General features: G+C 38.7%; 1 protein-coding gene across 1 annotated transcript in view; it reads right to left on the bottom strand.

The window, feature by feature from the left end:
* Positions 1-27,762, bottom strand: part of aacs (acetoacetyl-CoA synthetase) — a 41,309-nt gene that overhangs the window by 12,853 nt on the left and 694 nt on the right. Inside the window, exons 2-11 of the mRNA XM_034871875.1 lie at positions 27,195-27,298; positions 26,320-26,440; positions 24,727-24,840; positions 18,642-18,739; positions 17,503-17,617; positions 16,806-16,887; positions 15,989-16,142; positions 13,173-13,253; positions 11,943-12,067; positions 2,019-2,083 (exon numbers count right to left, since the gene is read on the bottom strand). Of these exons, the coding sequence (XP_034727766.1) occupies positions 2,019-2,083; positions 11,943-12,067; positions 13,173-13,253; positions 15,989-16,142; positions 16,806-16,887; positions 17,503-17,617; positions 18,642-18,739; positions 24,727-24,840; positions 26,320-26,440; positions 27,195-27,298 (1,059 nt within the window). The remainder of the gene's footprint in view (positions 1-2,018; positions 2,084-11,942; positions 12,068-13,172; positions 13,254-15,988; positions 16,143-16,805; positions 16,888-17,502; positions 17,618-18,641; positions 18,740-24,726; positions 24,841-26,319; positions 26,441-27,194; positions 27,299-27,762) is intronic.

Raw genomic sequence — 27,762 nt, 5'->3', positions numbered from 1 at the left:
CACACACACACACACACACACACACACACACACACACACACACCCACACACACACACACACACACACACACACACACCTCTGCCATGCCCTCTTTCTGTAATAAGCATCCAAACACACAGTGCCAAATTGATCAAGTAGCTGGCAGATTAAAGAGGATGGAGAAGAAAGAGACAGACAGACAGACACGCAGACAGACAGACATTTTTTTTCATGCCTTCCTTTTTGGCCAAAACATTGGGAATGTGTGTAGCTAATTTATAGTTAGTTGCAGACAGTAAGTTGCAGACAGACAAGCAAAGCAGGCGCCATGAATAAAGATGAAGGGTAATTATAACAGCACACTGGGAACTGAGACACACAGCAACTGTTTATCCAATAAACATCAGTTATAAGTGCTAATTCATTTCAGGAGAGAAGAAATAGGAAAGACAGTGAAAGTAGAAAGTAACAAAAGGTAAGGACATGTAGGAAACAGCTAAGCCCTTTGCATGAGTTATAACTGGTAATTTACATGAAGAAGGGGAGAACAGAAGGACATGTGAAAGTTTAGATGAGGTGATGAAGAGGAAAAAACTAAAGAGCAAAAACTTTGATAAATAATCATGTAAAAAATAAATGCCAACTTATTTAACAAATTTAACTGGTATTCCTTTGTCTTTTACCCACAAATAGAACTTCACAGCCATTAGTTGGACCAGGTATAAAAGTTGAAATATCATCAAAATAAGCACTGCATGATGGATTGAAATTACACCACAGACAAAGCTTGCAGGCCTGAAAAGTGAAGCCAATGCGCAAGTGATTTAAACCTGCATTTTATCTAATTTCCAGTAGGGGGTGACGCCACTGGCTCCAAAAAGTCCGTTTCTATAGAAATCTATGGGGAAATGACCCTATTTCTGACTTGATTTATTACCTCAATAAACTTTTTCATAGTGAGTTTATGGCTTCACTCACTACTTTCAAGTCTTCTTCAATACAGCTTGATGCTCATTTAGTAAATTATGGTCCCATTTTTTCCAATATTGTAGCAGGGGATGCTTTAGGGGCGGGGCTAAACGCTGCCCGTTCAATCAGAAAAGAGGCATAGCTGTTGCACTGTGTACATTAAATAGCCGTGAACTTGTTTTTCGATTTCCTTTACTACTGTACATGCAGATGAATGCGGCAGTACCAGTAAATCTCTGCTGGATGACTGGCTTCATAAGGGTTGAAAATCGGCAACGTTCCCCCTTGAGCGTTTAGCTTAGCACAGCGTCCATTGCAACATTAAATTACACTGGCTTGGCCCCGTCATCCTCCCCAGCTCCACCATCTCGATAAAAATCGCAACTTCCATTTAAAAACCAAGATGGCGACGCCTATATTCCTAAACTCAAAGCTTCACAAAACCAATGGTTGATATCATAGATGCCATTTTACCAGTCTATGATTTACATTGAGGACTGGAGCCTATTACAATATAGTATGTAACTTTGCAAAAGATGGCAGCAAAGCAGCAATAATTTTAGCATGCAATTCTTTTTTTTTGCCACAGAAATGGCAAAGACAGAACAGCATGTATGAAGGTTACTAGGAAGACTAATAAGCACTGGCAGCACTCTGAATATGTGTAGAGACCAGGTTCCCTCTCTGGAGAGCTGTGACACTAAAAGCAATTAGTTGGGCCTATCCATGACTCATATGAACTATCCCAATAGCACTGGTATTCATTCTATGTAAGTGTCAAACACAAAAACACAGGGCAAACTGTGGATTTATGCAGTATATGGCATAAAGAACATTTAGAGTTAAACAGCATCAATATTATGAGGATCATTTTGTCCATCTGCTACTATTATTCCAGGTTCCATTTTCATAGAGTAGATTAGATGTGTGTTTTGTGTGTGTGGTGAATGCATTTTTCTCTGGGTTTCTGCTTGTTATCTGTGTGCGTCCATGTGTGTCCTCGGATGTCTGTGTGCATGTTCAAGGAAGTCAGCCTCTGCACAACTTTGTGTCTGGGACTACAACTCACCAGGTTTAAGGTTCCTCTCCTGCAGCACAGACAGCCACTTGGCCCCGGTCCCAAAGATAGTAATGCTGAAGAAGAGAAAAGATAGACAGAAAGAAGAAGTAAAAGACAGAAATTAGTTTTTTAAGCATACCATTATGTTTAATAAGGATCAGTGAAGCATTATTTTTCCAACATGAAAAAAATTATTCAATTTCACAAAAAGAAGTCCATTATTTTGACAATGACAGCCATTGCAAAAGTCCTCCTACATACAAGTACTGTAGTCTGCATTGTGAAAACATAAACTTTTAACAACAGAACCAAATTAGCAAACATTATGAATCATCCTCTGGCGGGGTTTGAATATTGGTGCCTAATTTTATGACAATCTGGCTGGTCATTTTTGAAATATCCTACTCAAGACCAAAGAGTTGGACAAATAATTGTATGGACGGACAGCTGATGAACTGTGAGACATCATGATCCTTTATCATCAAAATTAAACAAGTAATACAGCTCTTCTCCAACATATCATGATTTATTTCCCAAGTGTCTTTAACTGGCTTGTCTTCATCAGGATGGCGAAAAATATAGTATATTGTTTGCTACATCAGCACAACAAAATGCATTTCCCACCTGTCAACAACAAAATGTGGGCAAATAAAGCGGTAGAATTCAAGAGTGTCAATTCGGCAGCAACAATGTCACACCTTAGTAACAGTAGATGCTCACACAGTTAAGATTTTGGCAATATCCAAATCACATGCGCAATATTTGAAATAAAAAAAAAACTTTAGTGTGCTCCCGTAGAGATGTCCCGGCCAAAACAAGTTGACATCCTATTTAATATTCAATCAAATGCAAATACCAGTTTAAAACTACCAAACTATGAATAGTATGTATTGCTTGACATAACATTATTCATTGTGATATTTTGCACAATCGTTTCAAAACATGCCTAAGATGGTGTGAGCTCACCTTAGTTTATGTCATCTGTATATCTAATGTTTGCTAATTTGTCCTCACCAAACCCTATCCAAATGGGATCAAGCTTTTTTTTGTACTGTCATCTTAAGATCTGATCTAAAGGTATATTTATTAAGAGGGGTTTTGTTCTCTGGGGCCAAATTCACCAAAACTCAGTGCCAATATGGAACCTATTCCGACGTAAACCGTAGTAACGAGACCAAATAAGAACAACAATTTCGGTGCCTGACTTTTTTTTCCCATCCACTGGTATTCCGGCGTCAACTTGCATGACGTCAGTGCCATTACTTGGCGCACTTGTTGAACTGATAGCGAGAGGATTAAAGAAGGTGCCGAAGGCAAAACACTCCAAGGGTTGCATTTACATGCATTAGACATGTAAGGATACAGACTCTGCGACATGCAACAAATGCCTTAAAGCAATATCATGCAACTGAGGTAAAACTTTGAATTTAATGAAACATCTGGCGAGACAGGGAGTGTATTTAAAAGTCGAACAATGCACTGTCTTTGACAGCCTACGTGATGCAGAGCCAAGCACGTCAACAGCAGCATCCGTGTTGGCCTTGCCGCCGGACAAAATAAAAAGAGTCCCAGCCCTGCCAGTGTACTGGTGGATGATAACGGGAGCCGTTCCTCTTTTGGTAAGACTAGTAATTTAATGCCAACCATATGCAATCTTGCATATCAAGTAGGCTAGCAAACGCTGTTGCCATTCAACAGCGCGTGTGACGTGTGCAAAATGTTTTAACAAAGTTCCAACACTCCGTTATAGGAGGCTATAGCCTACTGTGTGTGTTAAATTGATCTGCTCCGTTGTAGATATTTCCCTGCTTAAAGTAAAAGTCATAATATGTGAAGACAAAATATTGACAAAATGTATGCGGTTTTATTTTTTAAAGTACCGGTTCAAGAACCGTTTAAGCACCAGAACCGTTTAAAAAATACAGAGTAGGTACTGCTATTGGATAAAACCCAACCAATATCCAACCCTACATTTGGAAAAGTTTGGGTTGTAGAGTTAGCTGTCACAACAATTAGTCTGTATTAGCAGAGTAATAGTGAGAAGTGATGTTTTAAAGTGCTTATTAGGGCTACATGATTGTGATATGATTCACAATATTGGAGGGAATGATCAGTTTTGTAGCATTATTTCCATTTTCATTGAAAAATATTAAAAGAAAAAAATGTGAATGATTAAAGCGTGATTTTTGAGAGGATCTGTACCAAACAACACCACAATACTTTGACAGTTTGGCACATATTTTGCCTTTAACAAATTTAAATTTGGATATTGCACTAGTCCATGTTCCGATTTCAATAAAATTGCTCATAATTGTGCAGCTCTAGTCCTTACAGATGCATACATATGAGTTGATGTTACTATTCAGCTGCTGAATGAGCACTGATGGTGAAGCATGAATGAATGACCTGATGAAAGTGCTACTTTAATGCCCAGCCTGAACCGACTCCATTTGTGGCACTGGATCTATGCATGACAAGGTGTAATTTTAATGTATGTGTGCTGAATGTAAAAATATAAAAAGGGCAACAGTTACTGAATGGCCTTTGCCCTTAATCCCATCTGCTCCAGCGGAGCTGCTCAGTAGCTTGGTTGTACTAAGAAGCTCCCATGAGAGGAGAATGTGCCACTGTGTAAATTTAAAGAAAGGTGATGCTAAAACAGAGCTTGTATGCTCAGTCAACCTTTCATGGATAGATAACAAAAATGAAGAAAAACAACTGATTGGAAATTGACTTTGCTTTCAACTGAACACACACAAAAACGAGTCAAAGACAAAAATGGTCAGTCAAGCATAGCATAATGTTTCCTTTGTAAATGTTCCACAAGGAAAATAGTTCAGAGGAGAATGTATTGAAAGGATGTTTGCACACAACCCTGAAATGAAATGATGTTGGAAAGTGGCTTTCGTCTATGTGCATGGAAGTCATCTTGACAGCTGACAACAGTTGGACAACATGTGGAAAGCAAGAAAGTGACAAAATGTCACTTCTGTGTTCCCCTGCAGTCTTAATTCTGAAACAAAGAGCCTTTTAAAGTCTGCCTTTGTGAATGGGTGTGTTTGTGTCTCAGTCTGTGTCTTCACGTCTTTTCAAGTTATTTTTGCCGACATCAAGTCAATCAAAATGTCTCCTATCACGGTAACCATGTCTGTCAATCAAAAAAAGATCAAAATGTATCTGTCTCTAGGACACAAAACAACTGTTGGATGCTGGATTGGTCAATAACCAGGAATTGGTTTGCAGTGAAAGATGTGATTCGCTCTCAGATGTTGGAGTCAAGTAGTGGTTGATAGGGTGAGTGGGGGTTAGATGGGGTGAAAGGTCCAAAGAAGGAATATCTCAAAAGAGTTGATGAAGGGTTGATGTTGTAAATGATGCGCACACTAGCCTAATGTGCACACATACACACACCATTTGGCCATTCTACCTCTGCATGCCTCACCTCTTTTCAGTGTCAAATTTCATTTTATATCATTATCTTATTTTTTTTATTGTTTATGGAGAGTGAGTTAGGCTTCAATGTCTGTTTTTGGATAACCCGGCACATAAGATATGTGACAAACCATGGTACTTTATCAAATTGATGCAAAAATCTTAAAATTGTACCTTGAAACTATCTCGCTTATTTGAATTGCAATATTGGCCTCATACACCAAGAAATATTAAAATGGATGGACACTATAGTCTAAACAGTATGGCATAAACAAGTATAAATGTTGTAACCTTTTGGATGCTTTATCCAGGAATGCTGTCTCAATAAATCTCCCTTTCCTACATGGCACAGGCAGGGGAAGTTGTCAGAGAATTTAGAGATTAGGGTGCATGCAATAAAGTGACCATGGCATTAATGTTACTGGTAAAAACAGTGGACACCTTATTATAATACATTTTGTGACCTTTTTTTCCTAAGGGATTGGGCTCTGTTTTAAAGATACTTCATTGGAAAAATGCTACAATTCTCCATGTCTCTTTTCTTTCGTTTGTCTGTCTGTGTCTCTCTCACTCTCTTTCTCGCTCTGTCTCTTTCTCTCACCCCCAACCGGTCGAGGCGGATGACCGCCCACCCTGAGCCATGATTCTGCTCAAGGTTTCTGCCTCTTAAAAGGAAGTTTTTCCTTGCCTCTGTCGACTAGTGCTTGCTCTTGGGGGGAACTGTTGGGTTTCTGTAAATAACATCACAGAGTATGGTCTAGACCTGCTCTTTTATAAAAAGCGCAATGAGGTAACTGTTGTGATTTTGCTAAATATAAATAAAATTGAATTGAATTGAAGATTTTACCCGAGTAAAATCTACAGTGGCTCACAGTAGTTAGCAGATTCTCACCTTGTTAAGTCTAGTTTTTTTATTTAAATAATTTTTGGGCAAAAAAATAAAAAATAAAATAAAAAATAAAACATTTATGGCATAAAAAAGCTACTACAAACTAAACAATGCTGTGATCAGTGTTCAAAGTGAGACTAGCATCCAATCAAATGCCATGTGTGTAGATGTTATGTCTAGTGGATTCATACAAATAACAACATAAATGTTTTGGAACTTTTGATATTTATTGGCCACAACTGGGCAGAATTAAATAATGCTTGTTAAGCACTATAGCAATAAATAACAAATATATACACGCATTGTAGTGCAAATAACGTAATTGGCCGGATGTTTATACTTTTGCGCTGATGTGTGTGTCTAGCCGGCGTGTGTGTGTGTGTGTGTGTGTGTGTGTGTGTGTGTGTTTGTGGGTGATAGAGCGAGGGAGAAGTATAAGCGACAGTGATTAGCTCCAGAGCGAGTAGCCACTCTAGTGTAATTGTGCCTTTGTTGTCTGACAACGGTGGAAAATCTTTAGCAGGAAAAGTCCGACTAAGCGTGCTTATGAATACCCGCCCAACTCTACCTCTGATCGGCTTTTGAAATGAAATTTTACTCAACCTCAGCCAATTGTTAGCATTTACGCGCTTATCTCGTGCACTGCCCACTAACCAAGGAAGAAAAAAACTATTTGCCCTGGGCTCAGAGATTAAGTCGGTCTGATGAAAAAAACAGCTTCAATCAAAAAAAAGATTAAAATGTTTATTAATTATTAAGATGGGAAGAGTAATGAATTAGATTACTCGTTACTGAAAAAAGTAATGCCGTTAGTAAGGCCGTTATTTTATAATGCTGTTATTCCCCTCACTGGTTGTGATTCACCAACCAAACAGCATTAGAAGTGGACACAGTCCCCACTCAACCAGTTATTTTACCGGGGTACCAATCATCATTATAAGATCCTAATTAGGGTTGGGCATCAATTGGATTTAATAATTCTCATTCCAATTCCGATTCTTCATTTTGATTCCACTTCTTATCGATTCTGATTCTTTGAGGGTGGAGTCAAAGTCTTTGACAGTTGACATATTTCTATCGTCTCACGGTGACATCATCATATCCTCTACCCTTTTATCAGTCAGGGTTCGAACCTTTCGTAGAGAATATTACCAAATACTTAAATGTTGCTTTACTTATCTTATTTTGTCTATATCAAATCAGATTTTTATATTTTCTATACTCTATTGCAAAAGTGTACAAGTTAATTTCCAATGGTGTCTATTGCATAGTTGTTTGCGTTCTTATCATATAAAATATGTTTGTTTTAGTAGAAAAAAAGATCTAATACACAAAGGATGATTCTAACAAAAAGAAAACAAGAAAATTAATGAATACCTAAGTCAACAAAATGACCAACCATTTAGCATATCAGTTAAACATTCAGTCCAAATTCATTTTTCAAACCTGTACCTCTAGACCTCTAATTCATACATCTGCCCTAGTCTATTTATGTAATGTACCTCTATACTAAAATTAAGTTTTACGATATTCTTTCCATTTCTAAAATGGTACGGTTATCTTCCAATCCTGAAATTCAATTCCATTTGATATTCTATACAAAATGACACCTTTAATTACTGTAATACTAATAAGAGTGTGCATGTGGATATTTTGTATGCCTGTGTAGATATGGTCTATACCTGTTCTCCACATTCACTTACAGCACAACAGATATGGCACATGACACCCAGAAACACAAACACAAAGAAAGATTTGTCATTTGTGTCTCCAAACCCCCCCCACACACACACACACACACACACACACACACACACACAATCTCTCTATACTATCCATCATCTCTGACCGCCACCCCCTCATTCGCATCTGGATTTGTTCATGCTGGCCCCAATGGAGAGGGTCGGCCTATTCTGATTGGAGGCAGGTGGCCAGGTGTGGCTGCTAATTGGGCATTTAGGATGGAGGGTGGAGGAGTAGCTGTGACTCTCTGTTTGTGCGAGTGTGCGTCTGCATGTGTGATCATACATGTGTGTCTGTTTCAAGGGAGACGTGTTGCTGGAAGCTACTGAACCATTAGTAGACACCCGAAGCTAATCAGACACAAGAGACCCTCCAAGCAGCTATAACGTTAATGTGTCTCTGTGCGTGTCATGATGTAGCAATTGACGTCCCACTTGTCAGTGCATTACTCTCACACTTATCCTCCACCCCAGGAAAAATGGTTGTATAAAAATGGATCATCACTCTCTACTCCTGTATTAGGGGTACCAGCAAAATAGCTTGAAACCACTGTTGGATTAATTTCGTATGAACCCTGTTTTGCTCACAAAAAGGATGCTGATCCTGAGCCCCCCTGCCTGGAATGACATTGTTATCTCTCATGCATTACAGAAAAAAGACAGACATGTTCAAAATGATTTTTCCATCAGCACTTCACTCTTTCTGGCATCTAGCATTGTGAAGCTCTTTCTATTCTGTTCTATAAAGCACTCTCCTTTTTTTGGTGCTTCAATCTAACCCGGTGGCACACAATCAACTAGAACTGCAAGCAGTTACAATGGGGTCCAAGCCTCCCCACGCAAATTGGCCCCAACGACCCGGGGAGCGCACAAAAGTGGAACCCAAAGTGAAACGGTGGGGGGAAAATGACGGGAAATATGGAGAGGCGCATGTAACAGTACGGATTAATAGCACAATGACCCCAAAAATCTCTGGGCTTCTAGGCTGGAAACAAAACCCTCTGTAGGGGATAGGAAGACAACAAAGACATCAGCAGAACAGATTAGCACTGTTAGCTTTTAGCGCCAAAAGACAGTGTGTTTCTACCAGTTATTTAATTGTTACAAAGTTATGAATCAGAAGTGCCGTTCGGCGTCATATATGATGCACTCAACCTCAGAAGTGATAGAAAGGCCCAAAATTGTCTACGTTGACTATAGCGCCCTCTAAAAGCCTATCTTTAGCCAGTTATTTTACCAGGGTACCAATCATCATTATAAGATTCTAATTAGGGTTGGGCATCGATTGGATTTGGATTCCCACTACTACCCCAAATGTGTCACATTTTTCTCCCCAATACACCCTTCCTTGCTGAAGCCAATATGCCATCCCTGCAGCACTGAATTCCCAGCTCCGGGCGTTGCAGCCCTCTCACTCTCCTGGATGGTCCCATCACTCCAATGTCATTTCCTTTCTGAATTACGGTCGAACGTTCTATTTGCAACCACAACCAAGCATGTTGCCAATCCACATAGAGACCGTTTTAGATTGATCAAGGCTCCCCGTCTGCCTGTGAGCTCTCTACTGCTGCTGACTGACGGCTGAGACGGCAAGAGATGTTTAAGAAAGATGGAGTCAGTGTGGATTTGGATGACAGAACACCGAAGCATTTGAATACTGAATTGGACATTGGCATCGGTCAATGCTTTGAAGCATTAACCGTGACGTTTTAAAGTGAGGTTAACAGTGAAATCAGTTAACCACTTTAGCCCTAGATAGCACCCGCTGTTGAAATTTCCATTGACTTTGTATGCAATTGTGCCACTTCTTAAAATTTGCTGTGTGCTCCTTCAAACCATAGTCAGAGTTGTCTTCTTTTTGGTAATGGAATGTGTGTACAGGACATAGGTTAAGTATATATATTTTGAGTGAAATTTTGTTCTAGAATTATACCCTGATTTGAACCAAATGAATGACAGGTTAGGGCTTAATATAAACTAAGGAATAACGTACTAAGGAAAGACGTAGACAGAAGTAAACAATGGAACACATAACATATGAACCAATTAATTGCTTGCCAGCACACATCCACTCACACACTATTGTCTTTGACCATTTCCTCTTTTTTTCTTACTGCCTTAAAAAGACAATAGAAGATCAATACTGGGTTTAGCACTTGCTGTTAAGGGTGGGGATAGTGGTGATGATGTTGGGGGGGAGAGGGTATCTGGAATGATGAAAAGGAGTTATGGGTTATGGGGGTATCTAATCATAGCATCACGGGACCCAACTCTCCTCCAAATCTGTTCTTAACATTGATAAAACCCATTGTTATCCCTGTAATTGTGCAACCTCAAAATACATTTCTACTGCAAATATAGAGTTGCTCAGGAAAAGGGAAAAGGTTTTTCAAATATGGAATCAGACAACATGTAATCCCTTTTTAGAATATGTGATGTTCACATTGTGTCGTCCTATAGTATCAACAGTCACTGGACTAGATGGTAAACTTTAGGTTTCAGCTGTCTTCACTGTCTTGTAGTTTGACCTGGGTTTTGGGTTCATTGGAATTTACAGCATCTTTGTCAATCTCAATAATTTAAATCTAACGACCCCGCTAACTTAAAGTGGCCGGCTCAGCTGAGTACAATACATCAGTGGACTTTCAAATAACAGTAGAGCAACTCATCTGAGGTAATCATTAGGAACGTTTGGTGTGTCTTTTGTATGTTTGAGAGTGATTTATTTTGAAGTTTTGTGAAACTTCTTAAAATTATATTTTTTTCATTATATCATCTCATTTATATCAGGAGTAATAAATTATTGTTAACAGTATGATCAATTGCCGGGGGTTCTCCGTTCTTGATGCACATTATAACTAGTTAGAAATCTTTATTCATGGGTCTGCTCTTGTGTGTGTGCAAGTTGTCAATTAGGCAAACACATCATCAATTCTGAGGTTGAAAACAAACTCTCCAAGGAAAACCTTACCCTTTGCTTGTGCTCTCTTCCTCACTCTGTCTGTACATCCAAATCCTTCTTGCCCTGCTTATTCCCTCCCCAAAATAGATATATTAAAATGAAATGAAATGGTTGTTGTCCGTTGCATCATTTGTGTTGAAAATGCAACATGGGTAGGGCTGCCCACTCAATTGAGGCTACATTAGGCATTGGTTGAAATCTGTGGAGAAATTGTGTTTAAATGTTTTCCCGGTGTTTCATAAGCCCCTTTCCCACTGGCCCAAAAACCCACTAACACCCACTAATATCTCGCTTTTGTCTCTAGGGTTAAAGTGGGCAATGACTCTGCAGCAGTCCCGGGTAGTTTTCAGCTCCAGCTCGGTTTCAGTAGTGATGGAAACATAAAAACCTAGGTGGACATGCTAATTCAGCCACTTTTCCAGCGCGATGCTACACCGCTAGTCGCTAACTTCTGCGACTCTTTGTCATTTCAGCCAAAAATTCCGTCCGCCTCCACCCAAGCAGCGCTTGAACATCGTTCCAAATGATTGGCAGCAAGTTTGAAAAAGAGAATGAATAAGTAACAAATATCCAAAAGAAGTAACCACGGTAACATTTCCACTGGCCTCCATGCTGCTTTTTAGTGTTTAATAACCCTGTTTTCCAGCACGTTGTGATGTCAAATGTGACAGACCAGGACAAAACAGAAAGTCTATCATGAAATTTTAGTGTTTTCCCACATTTAACAAATAGACGTATACATGCTAATTTTGGTAGAAAATGTGTAATAGAAAAACCTTATCCAAGTATTATTATAAATTGTGACAAAAACCTCCATAACAAAAAGTAGATTTCCAAAGGGCCATTTTGATTTGTGTGTGTGTGTGTGTGTGTGTATGTGTGTGAGTGTGTGTGTGCTTCTAACTTACCCCAACTGGTCTGTCAGGTTCCACAGTACATTGGGTGTGGGCATTAGTGGTGAACCGTCGTATAGAACCACTGAGGCTCCTACTGCCAGAGCAGACACCAGCCAGTTCCACATCATCCAGCCAGTCTAAAAACAGGTAGAACACACACACACACACACACACACACACAGATACAAACACAGCGGTTGGTTATTCTGGAATAAACACTCATTTCTCATCAACATGGATAACAGGTAGCAAAACTCCTGCAGACTGTGATTTATGTATCTGTCTTTTTGCCATGCTGAGCCTGTGCTTTGGCATCATCTCCAATACATATGCATATTAATGGTAATGTTAGCTCTACAGACAATTGTCAGCAGACAGGATACATGTGTATACTGCATAAGGCACGTAAACAATTCCTATTAGCAGTTAAACAATTAGAGAGTGAATCAATTAGTTGATTCACATAAATTGAATCAACAATTCTGTTAAACAACTAATCACTGAGGTCATTTATCAGGCATATATGACAAATATTCACTGAGTCTAGTTTCTGAAATGTGAGAACTTGCAACCCGTCTCTTGTATCATTGTAAATTGAATACTTTTGGGTTGGACTGTTGGTCAGGCAATAAAAAAGAAATGTGTCTATTGTGGGCTCTGAAAACCTGTGATAGTCATACTTCAAAAAAGGTCTGCCATCATATACAATAAACTCCTGATCAATTTAACGAAATTGACAGATTAATTGATCTTAAAATAATCAGTAGTTTCAGCAGAAATCTCGACAACTCTAAATAGGCAGATATTCAGTTACAAGTTGACTAATAGATGTAAGTGTACAAATTATATTTTCCAGATAGGAGCTACTTAATCACGATAATCTTAAAACGTCCTAGTACGATACCAATGCTGCCTAACAGAATCAGTTTGTACATCAAGAAAATAGACGCTCATCTCTTTGTTTACAACAAAATGTGTCAAAAAACCCAAACCACTCTGAATTTCAGAAAAAAATGAGCTACATTGCACAGATCTCACCTTCAGCACTCAATGCTGCTCATTAGACAATATCTGTGTGTCTGCCTTTGTAAGCAGCCTCATGATTAAAAATATCGCACATAACCTCACATTCTACCTCTGCTGAAAACTGAGATACGGCAACAAGAAAGCTGTGGATAGTTTCCCCATACATTGAGGTACTATAAGCATGTCATTTCTATTGTGAAACAAATGTGGACCTACCGTGGTGTAGTAAATGATGACATCACTGCTGGTCATATTGCCATGGAGAATGTGTTCTTTCAAGTGTTGGATGAGAGTGCCCTAAAAAGACCAAAAGACAAAGCAAGACAATTCATTTTATAATTCATTTTAAGATTTTGAAACCTGCACATTTACAGCCTGTAAATGAAATACTCCATCTTCCAATTACGTTCTAAAACCCCATTCTCAGTTACATAAATTTAAAATATGCTTCAGACCAGGACTGATACACAAGCCTTTCTTTCAACAATCTCAGTCGGGTAGGTTATTATTTGCTGGTGGTGAGTATAAACTGTATTAGTGTTTGTGACTGGGTGTGTTTTAGTTTTAAGCTTATGTGTATGTTCCTGTTCACATAAACAGGTCCTGTGTGTGTGTGTGTGTGTGTGTGTGTGTGTGTGTGTGTGTGTGTGTGTGTGTGTCTCCTTTGGCAGGACTCAGCTGCCATACCCGTCCTTTGGTGCACGCCATCTTGCTACTGACAGCATGTTAACAGACCCGTAACAAAGCAGAAAGCGCAACAGTGCCGGGGCTAATTGGTAGAGCCAGAGAGGACTGCCAGCGTCGCAATACGAAATATTTTCACCAACCCATTACTGTCTAATTATCGGCAGCATGGGGAGAAGGAAGGTGCACAAAAACAGAGACAGAGAGGAAGATAATAATAGAGGGAAAGAAAAGTGGGCTAGATGAAAGGGGGTTAAATCAGGGGGGTAAATCAGGGGGTAAATCACTGGGGAAAATTAGATATCCTATTTAGATAATCTGAAAAGGAGGACTACGTGAAAGCAAATTGAAAATACATCCAAGTTAAGGATAGCAAAGTCAATGTGAAAGAAGGTGAGATGATGAAGCAAAAAAAAACAACAGGAAAAACAGAGAAAGAAAAAATAAGTGTGTCAGAGAGAGAGAATGTTTTGTGAAAATATGTACTGGTAAATGCATTTTTTGAGAGTGTTAACCCGTTTTGAATGTTGAGTGTTTCAGCCTTCAAAGTGCAGTGGTCCTTTGGAAATCAAACATTCATCTGACACTCTCCCTCACTCAGACCTGGTATGTAGCAGGAAGAAAATGTCATCCACAAGCTCTCCTGACAGCAAATAACCTTTTAAGGATCTGCTGATGGAGGTTTGCTGCCATCTTGTGGTGGGAAATGTAATATTAACCAAAATAACAAACATACACTACGACTGTGACGCTGGTCAACTTATTTGTATAATTTGATTAAAAAGATTAAATTGTTTTTAAATGTACTCTAAAATATAAGTGTGATAGAATTTGTATTAAGGCATAAAAGAAAACTCCTTTGAATGGCAAGTTAAGTTTCAAAACCCTTCCAGATGGTTCTCTGCACTAAAGTTATTTGCGTGTACACTCATTTGTCATTGTTTTGGATTGCAAAAATAATAGGCACATGCATTAATCAAGCATATCAGCTGCTCCCATGTTGATGAGAACATTACAAACTTGTAAAATATACCTTTTCAAAGTACATTTAGAACAGATGCAAACTGTGTGATTAACTTGTGATGAATCCTAAGTTAACTATGGACAATGATGCTATTAAACCAGATTAAATATTTAATCGATTGACACAAATTTTCAATAAGATATTTCTGGCATTATTATAATTATTACATTACTGAGTGTTAGAAACGGGGGTGGGTAATCTGGAGAAAATTAAATATCACAACATTTTTGTTCAAATACCTAAATATCGATATTGCGACAATATTGTAGGATTGACTGTTAATGCTTTTACAAAACGTTTACACAATTAGATTTTTGATAAATAATCAGCAGTAAGAAGTATATTGACTGAGTGGGTAAAGGCAAATAATTGAACAGCTAGAGAAGTCTAGCACGTTAAGAAAGTGACATCACTTTACTGTAATATTGCCTATAAAACCAGAAAAGACAACACTTATGTCATATAACAATATCCAAAATCTAAGACTAAAGTTTGATGTTATGATGCCGATATATCAATGTACTGCTCATCCCTATGCTACAGAGATCATATTTTCGTGATCAAAAGATCCAGACAAGATACTTAATGGACCTTGTGGTGAAGGATTGCAAACTACAAAGGTCAATAATTCATTTTTAACCTTAGCTTTAAAAATCCTTGAAGTGTTCAGAACAAAATTAACATTTGACCATTTATAATGCCATAAGAACTAGGCAGACTCTATCTGCTGATCAAGATATATGATTGAAATCTCCAAAACAGCTAATAAACGAATATTGAGGTGAGATTTTCTTTACTTAGAATTAAGGTTATTTCCTAAAATATCAAATGCTTTCTCCCCCTCTGCTTTTCTTGTCTTTACGATTTTTCTTTATTGAGAAGATTCCTTTCTTTTCACATTGTTCATATGTGTATTATAATAAATGGTGTGAACTGAATGGCAAACTGTACATGTGGGCCAACTCAGAAGAGCTTTGCAAACAGATGTGACCAGCGTGTGCTAATCTGTGTGTGAGAGACAGCTGCGGCCCGTCTAACCCTTGTGGAGCAGTAAGAAAAAATGCCAACAAAAATGGCAACAGAAGTGTCATTTTGTTTTGAATTGTAAATGTGTCTCTTATTCCAAATTTTTAACAAAACATAGTAAATTACATGTTATACAAAAGCGCAAACAAGAATACAGGACAACAAAAGGGTCAGCTAGTGAGATGCAACATTTCTCCTATTATTAATAAAATGATCAGCACTGTCACTGTCACAGCACTCAACAAAAAGAGGGGTAGTGTTCCATATTTATGATGTTATTTGACAATATTTTTCTTACCCCAGCAGAGTGGACCATACATTTAGGAGCTCCAGTGGTGCCAGAAGAGTACATGATGAACAAAGGATGACTGAACGGAAGCTGCTCAAACTCCAGCTGTGGAAACTGGTCGGCCTCACCAAGCCCAGATGCCAAGAAATCATCTATAAATACACTGCCAAGATAAATGAACAGAGAGAAAAAAAAGAAACAACTGATACAATATACTGTATGAATAAGAGAATGTATCTCTTACCGGCTCTTAAGCCCTATTCGTACGGGGTTAGTATCATCTGGGGACCTTGTGTGATTTTGAAATCACCCCCCTCCATATCTGAGTGTCCTATGGCACATTCGCACGCCATAATCAAAGCGCGCTCTTACACAAATGTAATGACATATCTGTACCAAGAGAGTTGAATGCGCGGAGGACGGCCAGGGCAAGGCAGTATATTTTGGGGCTAGGCCCAGTAGAGACTACCAGGGACTCATACTCTATCATCCCCAACGCGGCGGAAACCACACAGCATCAGCGTCAGCGCTCGGACAAAGCCTTAACAGAGCGTCAACTCGGGGACGGAAGTCTCCGGTCAGCCAGTGGTCCGGACTAGGTTGGTCATAAAAAGGCAGTGTCCACAGCCCCCCACGATCCCATATCCATCTTCACTAGAGAGATTTATTACTTGACAAATTACAGACATGGCCGTAACTATTACAAATGATCAGATGTCACCAGGTAATACTAATCCCGTGTGAATACGGCTTTAGTCATATAAAAAAATCTGTTTTATTTTCTCAGTTTTAAAACTTCAGTGTAGTTCCATCCACAGACACCCACCTGTTGGGGATCTTGGAGAGGTCAGTGTCGTGTTTCGAGCGAGCGTAGGGAATCACCACTATTTTCTGCAAGTCAGGCAGACCTACAGAGAGACAGAGGGAGAGGCTGATGCTTTGTTTGTTTCTTTACTCTGTAACCTTGTGAAAAGCAAAGAGATTCAGATATGGGAGCTGAGCTTAAGTGTGTATTTCAGGCCTATGTGTAGTGTGTTCTAACAATTCTAATTGTAGTTTACACACTAGGGATCAATTCAAAAGTATAAATTATTTTAATAAATGTATGAACATGTTACACAGTTTGGTTCTTTAAGGAAGATATTTTTTTTTTGTGAGGAGCCCATCGTCCTTTGTAACTCTCTGGACACACTTGTGGTAGCAGATGAAGAAATCCTACTTAATACTTTAAGTCTTCTTCTTTATTCTTCCAACAATTTAACTTTAAAAAACATTTAAAACCCAGTAGAGCTACTTTTTACTCTACTGGCCTTTACCCTTTCTACAGGTTAGCAGAATGTCCTTCTAAGTTTTAATTTCTATAAAAGAACAAGTCATCTAGATATATACAAAAATAACATGTTGCACAGTATGAGTGTGTCTGTACATACTCTGTCACTTCAGCAGGTTTTCCCACACACATTAGTTATTTTAACCAAAACAAATTACTAATGTATGGTCAGACACATTATGTGGTTGCCAACCTTTGACAACACTGGTCAGCTTCTCCATGTGGTCATGTGTTTTGCCATTGTAAACCACAGCGGCAACAGAGAAGATCAGCTTGGGCTGGATTTGAGAAAACCTGTCAAGGACACCCTGAGACCAAAAAAAAAAAGGAGGAGAAAGGAGGGTTAAAACAAAAAACACTGGGGTAAGTAGACAGGAAAGGCACATCAAAATAAAAGCCATTCTCTACTGCAGTAATAACAGTAAATGTATGCCCTGAATTGAAAAACTTTAACTCGTCAACATAATTTGTCTTTAAGGACAGATAACACCACTACAAAACAGGAGCATATTAGTGTTAGCAGAGCATGAAGGAAGCTATGGCAGCTAACAATGTCATTTAGATGGATGAGATGAGCACAAGACCAAATGCATGAGGAATTTAATGAAGAGTCTGCATAATATACCTTTGTCTTGTGCTTCTACATTACTATCAATATTATTCCTATTTAAAGCCTAAACAGGACAAAAAAGTCAAATAACTTCATTCTAAAGAATGAAAACAAAAAATGTAAGTGTAGTTCTCTGGTCTGCCAGACGGGGCAGTAGCACACCAGAAACAAAAAGAGAAGACCACAATGACAAATAGACCAATGAAGGAGAGAGCTACTGTCGGATGACGTTGATTACACGCTCACTCACACAGGCTAGGCTGCCAGACGGACCTGCTACTCCTTTTCCTCTTCATGTTTATGTTTGTTTGCATATGTGAGTCTGTTTTGCTACAACCATGAGTCCCCTAAAAGAATTGATAAAAGACCATTAACCCAGTACAGCTCAGTACTGTAGACGGAGGCATGAGCTCTGCCGGGATTAAGAGATAAAGATTGCCACTATAGCACTAGTACTCAGAACAAAGTTCACAAAAAAGAAAGTGTCTAAAGATTCAATATGTTTGGTTTAGTTCATTTGTTGTGTGGAAAATAAACCTGATATTAAGGCTCTCAAAGCGCCCCTTTGTTGGAAACTGTTTCTATTATAACTTCAAGTTTCAATGACTAAATACAGTAAAAAAAAGTAAGTGTTGATGGTATGAAAAAAATACTCAAATATTTATTTAAATATATTTTAAACAAAGAAACACAAGCCACAAACAGTATAATACAGCCCTTACATTGACTCCAAAGTCAACAGAGGTGGAGCTCCAAATGGCTCCAATGCTAGCTGCTGCCAACATGGCCTCCACTGCATGGATACCATTGGGAAGGTAACCTAAAGGGGGAGAGGGGAGGTAGAAATCCAAATGAATTATTTCACTAAAAACAGCTATAGTTGTTAGTAGGGCTGGGTATCGTTTGAAAACCTTTTTCGTGACCGATTTTATTAAACAAAAAGAAATTACAACATTACGGCGCAAAATCTTTTTTATTTGCAGTATGCTTCAGCTCTCGCTACGTGAGCCATGTCTCTGTGTAACAGAGTTTTTCCTGAAAGTCTCTGCGACGTGTAATGTTAGACAGTCAATCACAAGCACTAGATTAGCTTGTTACAAACACGCTGCATGTGACTTGGCTCCGTGATGCTGATAAGATTTACTCCTTAGGTATTGAAATTGGGTATTGAATGATGAGGCATTTTTCGATACTTGATACTTCAGAGGCAATTCGGTCGGTGCCTAAAAAGTATTTAATTCAGTACCCAGCCCTAGATGTTACAGGGGGTTTAAAAAATCAGGTGATATGATTCTGATGGTATTATATGTGACAAGAACCTAGACATTTGAGACAAAATAAAGCAATGCAGTTTAGTTAGTATGTATAGAAGTTAAAGTACAGTATAATATATTATGGTAGAAGGAAAGTCAGGAAATTGTTTGTTAGATTCATCTAGGTAATGTGATATATAGCAGTCATAAAATTAGAGCAATTGGATGTGTTATGTTGTCTTATAATTGCATGAAACCACATAGTGGGGCACCTCACTGAGAGAATAGAGGAAGAAGACAAAGAGAGAGGAGGGAAAAGGGAGAGCGGCAAAGATATTGAGCAGAAATAATCTGGATAAAAGGAAGAGAGAGAAAAATGAGAATGTTAATAGAGAGAGGGGAGTTGAAGAGTTGGAGAGAGGTGACGAATATCAACCAGGGCAGTGAGAATATTTCATTCTTAACAAGCAGGGCCGAGATCATTACGGCTGTCTTGCTGTGATATACTCCTTGATCGATAAAGGAAATGGTGCCCAAGGACAACACAAGTCTTTTCACTGGACGGAGTCAGACAATCAGAAAGACAGAGAGAGAGAGAGAGAGAGAGAGATGTTGAGAACTGTACCATAGAAAAAAAGAACACCAAATAGGAGTGCATACATTGCCAAGTTCACCTACCACAGTATCAGTATAGACAATTTCCATGTCCCTGTAATACTTTAACACCTCTCGTAATCACTGGATATTAATTATTAATATGTAAATGCAGTCCTTCAGCCATGGAAAGACCTAACTAAAACTAATAACCAAAACAAGGGATTAACCGATTATCAGGCCTGGACTATTATTGGGCCGCTCTTTGGCAGTTTGCAGATTATCTGTATCAGCGTGTTATTTGTCTAATAACTGATCAAGTTAATGTAATAAAAAGTGCACTACTAGCTCTGTGTCTGTCCCTCTGCTTCAGTTACACTAAGTCTGACTTAATGTCCCGCCCACAACACTATCTTTCACTGTGTATTGTGTTGAAAAGTTTCTAATCTTTTAAATAATTGTTTAAAGCATTTAAACAAAGATTTGTGCTGTAGTTTGTAACATTCTGAAATCTTAATTTTGACTTTTTATTTTCATTGTAAATGTTTATCGGTTCCATACATCGGTTATCAGTTTCAAAAACTCCTAATAGTGGGGTATCGGCATTGAAAAATCTCTATCGGTCAATCCCTAAACTAAACTGAATGTATTTCATTCAAATGTAATTAATAAAGGTTTTTATTTTAAAGGAAAGAATAAAATAGTTTGTTATGGAAAAACTAATTGACGTGAAGTCAATTATTTTGTTGCTAAAATGCATCTAATCTAGCATGATAAAACAATAAAACAGCCAATAAATTCAGCAAAGCACTCTGGTCTAAGGCTAAAGGCAACCATACTGTCACTTCCTATGAATCATGACTAATCAGGATTTTATTGGTTGCTATGCTGACTCCTGCCGTAACCAGGAAGCTGATCGTGGCTGGATGACATTTCGGGCCGACAGATCACCATCCTGCTACTCCGGCTCTACAGACACTCACATAAATCATCATCCTCTCACACTGGACCAGGATAAATAGCGTCACAGATCATAATTTCACTGCTACACCTTGCCTGACTGCTTCTGTGGCTGCTGTTATGAATCACTATCTTGCTATGCTGGAACAACACTGCTTACACGTCAAAGGAACACATTCCTGCTCCTATCTCATTAATCATACATACTTCTATAAGGCGTTTGGGGTTTGTTGATAAAAACTGAATGAAAGTCAACGTGCCTTTCAGGATGTTAATGGCTACTTTGCAGTTACACCACTTCTTTGCCTCTTTGCTGTTGTTCAATTTAATATAAATCAAATGCATTATCACAGTGCTATTGTTCTAAAGATGTTTAGACTTTTTTATCCAACCAGTTTATGAAACGTAGATTCCTTTCAAGGACACAAAAAGTAGCAGGAGATGCAGAAAAACCCGGAATTTGTTGGATTCTTCCCATTAGAATTTTATCTTTAATCATGTGAGTTGAGCAGTAACTGGACAATGGTTACAAGAAAATGTGACCTAGGGACCAGTGGTTTGAAATCACTAACAAGAAACTTATGTGAACTGCATCCTTCATGGACATATTCTGTGAACATGTCCTGAAGGAAGGCTCCTAACCCCGTTAGGCTACTCTGAGGTAAACTGTGGTAAACTTTGATTATACCAAGCAGAATAAATGGTTTTGAAATGAATAAAGTTCTTACACAAAGGCTTTTTTAAAGATGCCCTGTGGAGTTCTTGTTATCGCGTTACTCACCAAAACACATGGTGTTTATCCGTCAGTTCCTTTTCTTCCCCATGAAACATTTGCAAAGCAAATGTATCTTATCAAATTTACTTTCTAGCAATTTTCTTCTTCACTTCGCTTGGGGATTTCCACATACAGTAAAGGCAAAGAATCTGCGTTACCTTATTTGACAGAAGTCTATGCCTGTAGCTGTTATTTCTGACTTGGTAAACAAAAACATTATAATATGCTTGAGTAAATAAAACCCCAATAACCAAACTGCTTAAAAAAATAATCTCAGTATTTAAATGAAAGAGCCCGACTCTCGAGATAAAACTGAGACTAGCGCTCGTATTTAAGTTCATGTTCTGCTTGTTCAACGGGTGTTTGGTAAATAGGTTTTAATCCATTTTAGAGCGGATTTGAATTGCTATTTTTATTCTCAATTGTTGTCATTTTGGTGCAGGGGATTTTCTTTTGGGGCTGGCTAAAACCTCTTTGGGGGGCCTTCAAAAAAATTCCTTTACAGGAAAATCCCTGTAGCTGGTTTGGCAATACTGTAAGAATGTAATGCAAAGAACATTGAGGAGAGTAGATTTAACCAGAGATGACTGACTAGTATTTCAGTCTTGATCCTAGTCTGAGATCCGCACTTAGATGTTCCAGTATAATGTGATTGGATGGTTGCTAAATCTCTGGGTGGAGTCGGTTGAGGTGTGGTCTTTAAAATGCCAGGGAAGTACATTATGACCTGGAGCAGAGCTTGTACAGCAACTTTTACTTACTACTTTTTAATTAGTACTGAACAAAAAAATAATGAACTGAATGGCATTGTTTTCTTGCTAACATTGCCACATTTGGAATAACTCACATCCATATGAAAAAGGTCACATCTTACATAGTCCATGTAATTTTATTTAATTAATATTGTTTATTAATCCCCAGCGGGGAAATTACAATTTACTCTCTGTTTGTTAGTAATCACTACACACAGGCCTGAAATACTCACACATGCTCAGGACCTAATCATGTACAAATGGAGAGATGACAGAGTGAGTGGACTGCCAGCAGGACCAGCACCCTGAACGGTTGGGTGGGTACGGCGCCTCGTTCAGGAGGTGAAGTGACATCCAATCCAGCTATCCAGCTACCAATCCACACTCTGTACTTTTACTCCGTATCGGGACTTGAACAAGCGACACCTCTGGTTCCCAACCCAACTCCCCACGGACTGAGCTTCCCAGAAAAATGGGCCTTGCTGGTCTTCAGCTTCAGCTCATTTTGTTTAATAAATGTACAAGCTGCACTTTATGTTGAAATTCAACTGCTGTAATTTCTATAATTAAAAACATTTTTATTTTGTTTGTTACGTACTATTTTACGTGATAATCCTGCTTTGTTTGATATTGCAGACTTGACATTGTTATTACTGAACAGTAAAAGACTGTGGTTGCACAGTGTGTTTTTGACAACACAAAAAATAAATAAATAAATATGAATTCCACAATAGATGAAAAGTGGCCGTAAAGGCTAGCAAGCTTCATAACAGTGCGTGTGTGCATGCGTGTGTGCGTGCGTGCGTGCGTGCGTGCATGTGCTGGGTGGGCTCTTCTTGCCATAAAGCTTAGTTGGCTTCATCAGCTAAGTGCCTATATATCTTCTGGATTACAGACACTGACAAGACATTTAAGTTACAACCTGGGTAGGGACAAGGACATCTCCCGGCTTTAACATACAAGTGAGGTCAAGCACACATTTAAAACCCACACACGCAGATTTGTGTTTAGATATGTGAGGAAAGTAATAGGAAGAGAGAAGAAAGGAGGCGTGAAGTAGCTGGTATCTCTCTTTCTCTCTCTCTCTCTCTTTAGCTACGTCTCCCTTTCTGGTCATTCCTTTTAGTCGTTCTAATGAGATTCCCACAGCGCTTAAGTCATTTAGCTAATGGATTTCTCTACCACAATATCCATCTTTCCTCGTTCCTCCTGAACACACACACACTTGCTCAAATTTGAGCTCATGAACAGCAGCCATCTTTTTGAACATGATGGATAAGACTTCACATTCACATTCACATACACTTCCCCCCCAATAACCGACTTGACTGACTGGTGTCACTAACATGATCTGTTACTAGCTGCGTGGGAGACTTTTTATTACATTAGACTTATTTTGGTTCTTGTAAATGAATAATATTTAAGATTACTGTCACAGAAATACAACCCGTGGAATATATGTATTATAAATTTATGAGAGAGATGTAAACCTAACTACTGTGAATAGTAATCAGACTAGATACACGCTCACAACGAATTTCATAACATAATTACCAAACTGCAAAATGTGGAGGCTTCTGACACCCTTTAAAATAGCTGAATGAAACAAACTAATAAAACTACACTTGTGTGATTAACAATTGTATGTGTGGGTTTGTATTTTCAAAATCAGAAAACCTCTTAAGGCCACCAAACCTATTTTTTTCCCTTTCTTCAAGGAGTCTGGTCAACAAATAGCTCAACTTCAAAAGTCTTCTGGCTTTTGATTGACAACCCTTAAGTAACTAAACCCCAGCTAGCTGCGCAGTGCTAACTCTGTATGTTGCAGAGGTGGAGCAGATCATCTTCTAGCATTTGACACTTGTTGTTTTCAAAATATGTTCTGTTCACAAATTGGGGTGAGGAACTGTAATGTCCTCACCCACAATAAAATGCATTGAAGTATCTATGGTGATACTAGGTTGGCGGTTGTATACATTTGCAGATCTGGATGAGCGTACTGTACAGCGGGGCATTGCAGTGAAACATGCATCCTCAGCCATTCCTCCTTGTACAAATATGGACTTTGAAAAAATAAATAATGACTTTCAGAAAGAGCTGCAGCGGACAGCCGGCCTTCCTTACCAGCGAGCTCAACACACAGACAGAGCTATAGGTATGGAGCCCATGTTCAACTCATGCTGTTACAAGTTTTAAATGTGAAATAAGGGGGAAGAAAGGAGAGGATGAAGAAAATTAGAAGACATGGGAAAAAAGGAAACAAGTCAGGAGGAGAGCAATTTATCTATCTAGCAACTAAGTTGGTTTAGGGCTGATTGATATTGTGTTTTAGCATCAATATTGCGATGTGTGCATGAGCAATAGTCATATAGTAGGACGTTGCTATACTTTTTTGCTACTTGATAAAAAAATAACTTTCACCGTTCTCCCTTTACATGATTATTGGACAGAGAGCAATACATCAGAGACTCACCTACAACCCTGTCTCCAGTCTGGATGCCCATCTTTCTCATGGCTGCAGCAAACAACGACACATCGCGCCTCAGCTCCCCAAACGTCACCTTCACAATCTCCTCGTTTGCCTCAGCTGCAAACAGAGACACAGAAACAGAGATACATATTTACATTTCAAAATACTGTAAAAGCTAAGGACACGTAGGCTGATTGTACTACTTACACTTGATATAAATGCCAATAAAACCCCTGAAATTCAAATCTAAAGATCAGATAAGAAAAAGAAAAACATGGAGACATAAATAGAGAATGATAGTGGGCCAGGACAGAGCCACAGACAGGAACAGACCTCATTGTCTCTCTAAGCAATAGTTCACTGACATTCACAGAGGCTCCACGGCATTGTGACTACTGGACTGTCTAATAATTACATTACAGCTCCTGCAGAAGTTGGTGTGCATGTGCACGTGCATGCGCATGCGTATGTGTGTGTGTGTGTGTGTGTCTGGTGTTGTTTAACTACATTTGTGGGGTCCAAAAACCAGGAGTCCAGTATACTTGTGAGGTCCGACAGCTTTGTGTGGCCAAAATGTTGGACCCCACAACTTTAAAGGGCTTTTAGGGTTTAAACTTGGTTTTAGGATTAGTGTTACAATTAGGTTATGGTTAGGGTGATGGTAAGGGTTATGTGTGTGTGTGTGTGTGTGTGTGTGTGTGTGTGTGTGCGTGTGTGCGTGTGTAAGTCAACTCTCCCTCATATACACAGCTAGGCAATAAAGAAGTGCCAATCCATTAGTATGTGACAGCCCTGAGAGATAGACGAGGGAGCAGCAGTTCATCTATTAGCAAAATGACGTATGCAACCTTGCGTTCACCGCTGCATTGATTCTGTGCTCAAATGCAACCTCCACTCTGCTCTTTCGTGTCTTCTTGAATCTCTCTATTTAGTTAATTTACAAATAGGAAAGACAATTTGGTGCCACTCAGGAGAGAAAACCCCCCAACCCCTAACACAGGTACTGGTAAACTGGGAGGGAGAGACCCACAATATGTTAAAAGTTTCCATTGGAAGAAGTGTAAAAACAGCTGACTGAAGAAACAGTAGGTAAGGCAAACAAAAAAGGCAAACAAAAAATACTGTGTAAACTGAACTTGCACTGCACAGGTATTCTATCAACACTCTTAGTTGATTGCTTAACTAATCAACCATTTTGGTCTTAGTTGCCTAAAATGTATTTAGTCGACTCTTTTCCAAGAAACGCATGAGCACATTTCTTTTAAACACAAAATATAAAGTGGTGCTCTTTGCATTTTTCTTTGTGGAGAAACTCAGTTTTACAGATCTGTCATAAAAATAAACTGATTAGTCGACTGAATCATTTGAGTGTAATTTGACTAAGAATTTGAATGTGTGTTTAGTTGTGAGGTATGTTTAAGGAAGGAGAATTAAACTAAATTGAGCGCTGTGTTATTTAATTTTTTGCTCAACGCAATGCATGAATTTAACACTACCAAGAATATGGATTTGATTCCTACTGGAGATTAATAAAGCCAACATTCAAGGTGCAGCACTGTGTTATTAATCAGCTAACAAAACACCTAATATACTTACTTGCAGCATAAAGAGCTACTTTGTCCTGGTCTGCATGTTTGAGTAAGTTCTCAGCGTAGTTTAGCCGAGCTCCTTTGAACCACTGTGGAACATCCGAGATCCGTTTGGATACATCCACCACCTGGTAAACACCCAGAACACACACACACACACACATACAGGAGAAACACAGCATTGTTGTTGACCAAGACCGTGCAGTTCAAAGGTTTGGCACTCTTGCTGGCACAGAATTGTGGATTTAATAGCCTAGTCCTCTGTGCATCCCTGTTACAAAATGATTGATCGTTTGGTTTATTGTCTCCACGTCTTCAATCCACTGTCTGCTGGGGCGGCAAACCTAATAAAGTGGATAAGTGGATAAAGAAATGTATATATATATATATATATATATATATATATATATATATATATATATATATATATATATATATATATATATATATATATATATATATTTAAATTGTGCGTTTCATGAATGTTGCCCAATAATTGCATGTTACGGCCACATGTCTGTTCACAACACTCGGAACCATTTCACAGTTTTACAAACAAGGGGTATGTATGAGGTATGACAGTGAAGAAGGTTAATGTGGGCCATAAAAATAAAGCAGACTGTCAAAGCATAAAATCAGCACCATGAAAAAAACTCCCACAAGTGAAATGCTGGTCATTCATTGAATTTTTATGCTGAGTTTTTTTTACTCTGCCAGCCATTTCGGAACCTACAAAACTTAGTGTCTTGCAATATTCTATCATACCTATTAGATTGTTTCACAGGATTTTGTTCATATTTTAAAGGTCAGATTCCCCGGTAAAGTGTCTGTTAAATGTTAACATTGAAACCATTCTCCTTCTGGATACACAGAACCACTCACCTCCTCATATGGTTTGGAGCTGACTACTCCACAGAAGCGCCACACTTCTGCCCAGAAATCTGGGTAGCTGTCCACCGACCACTGGTACAGGTCATTGTAGTTGGCTAGAGTATAGAGAATCAGGGATTTCCACAGATGTATTACAAAACATATTAACTTACAGGTGTGAATATCATATTTTAGTTTAGTAAAGACCCACAGAATTTAAAACAAACATAGATTTGAAAATGAACACTGGTGTTCAACTCCATTTATTAATTTGACACAATTCACACACCAGATGATGTCGTCACTCTCACCCGCTCCCATCTCTCCTCAATTACGTAAACTCAGTCTCTCTCCCTCTCCCTCTCTCCCTCTCCCTCTCTCCCTCTCCCTCTCCCTCTCTTTTTCCAATAACCGACGCACCAGGTTTTTAAGCATTCCTCCTAAACGGTTGGCTTAAAACATTCTCTTTTATTGCCTGCAGGCAGTGCGTCTTCACTGCGGAGCTGGAAGTAATCCATGAGAACCAACATGAAGTAGAACTGCGGTGTTGTAAACAGCTAATACAGCATCATTAATATTA

This window comes from Etheostoma cragini, chromosome 5 (genome assembly GCF_013103735.1).
Source record: "Etheostoma cragini isolate CJK2018 chromosome 5, CSU_Ecrag_1.0, whole genome shotgun sequence".
NCBI lineage: Eukaryota > Metazoa > Chordata > Actinopteri > Perciformes > Percidae > Etheostoma > Etheostoma cragini.
The sequence above is the reverse complement of the archived record's forward strand: the minus strand, read 5'-3'. Positions and strand labels throughout refer to the sequence as shown.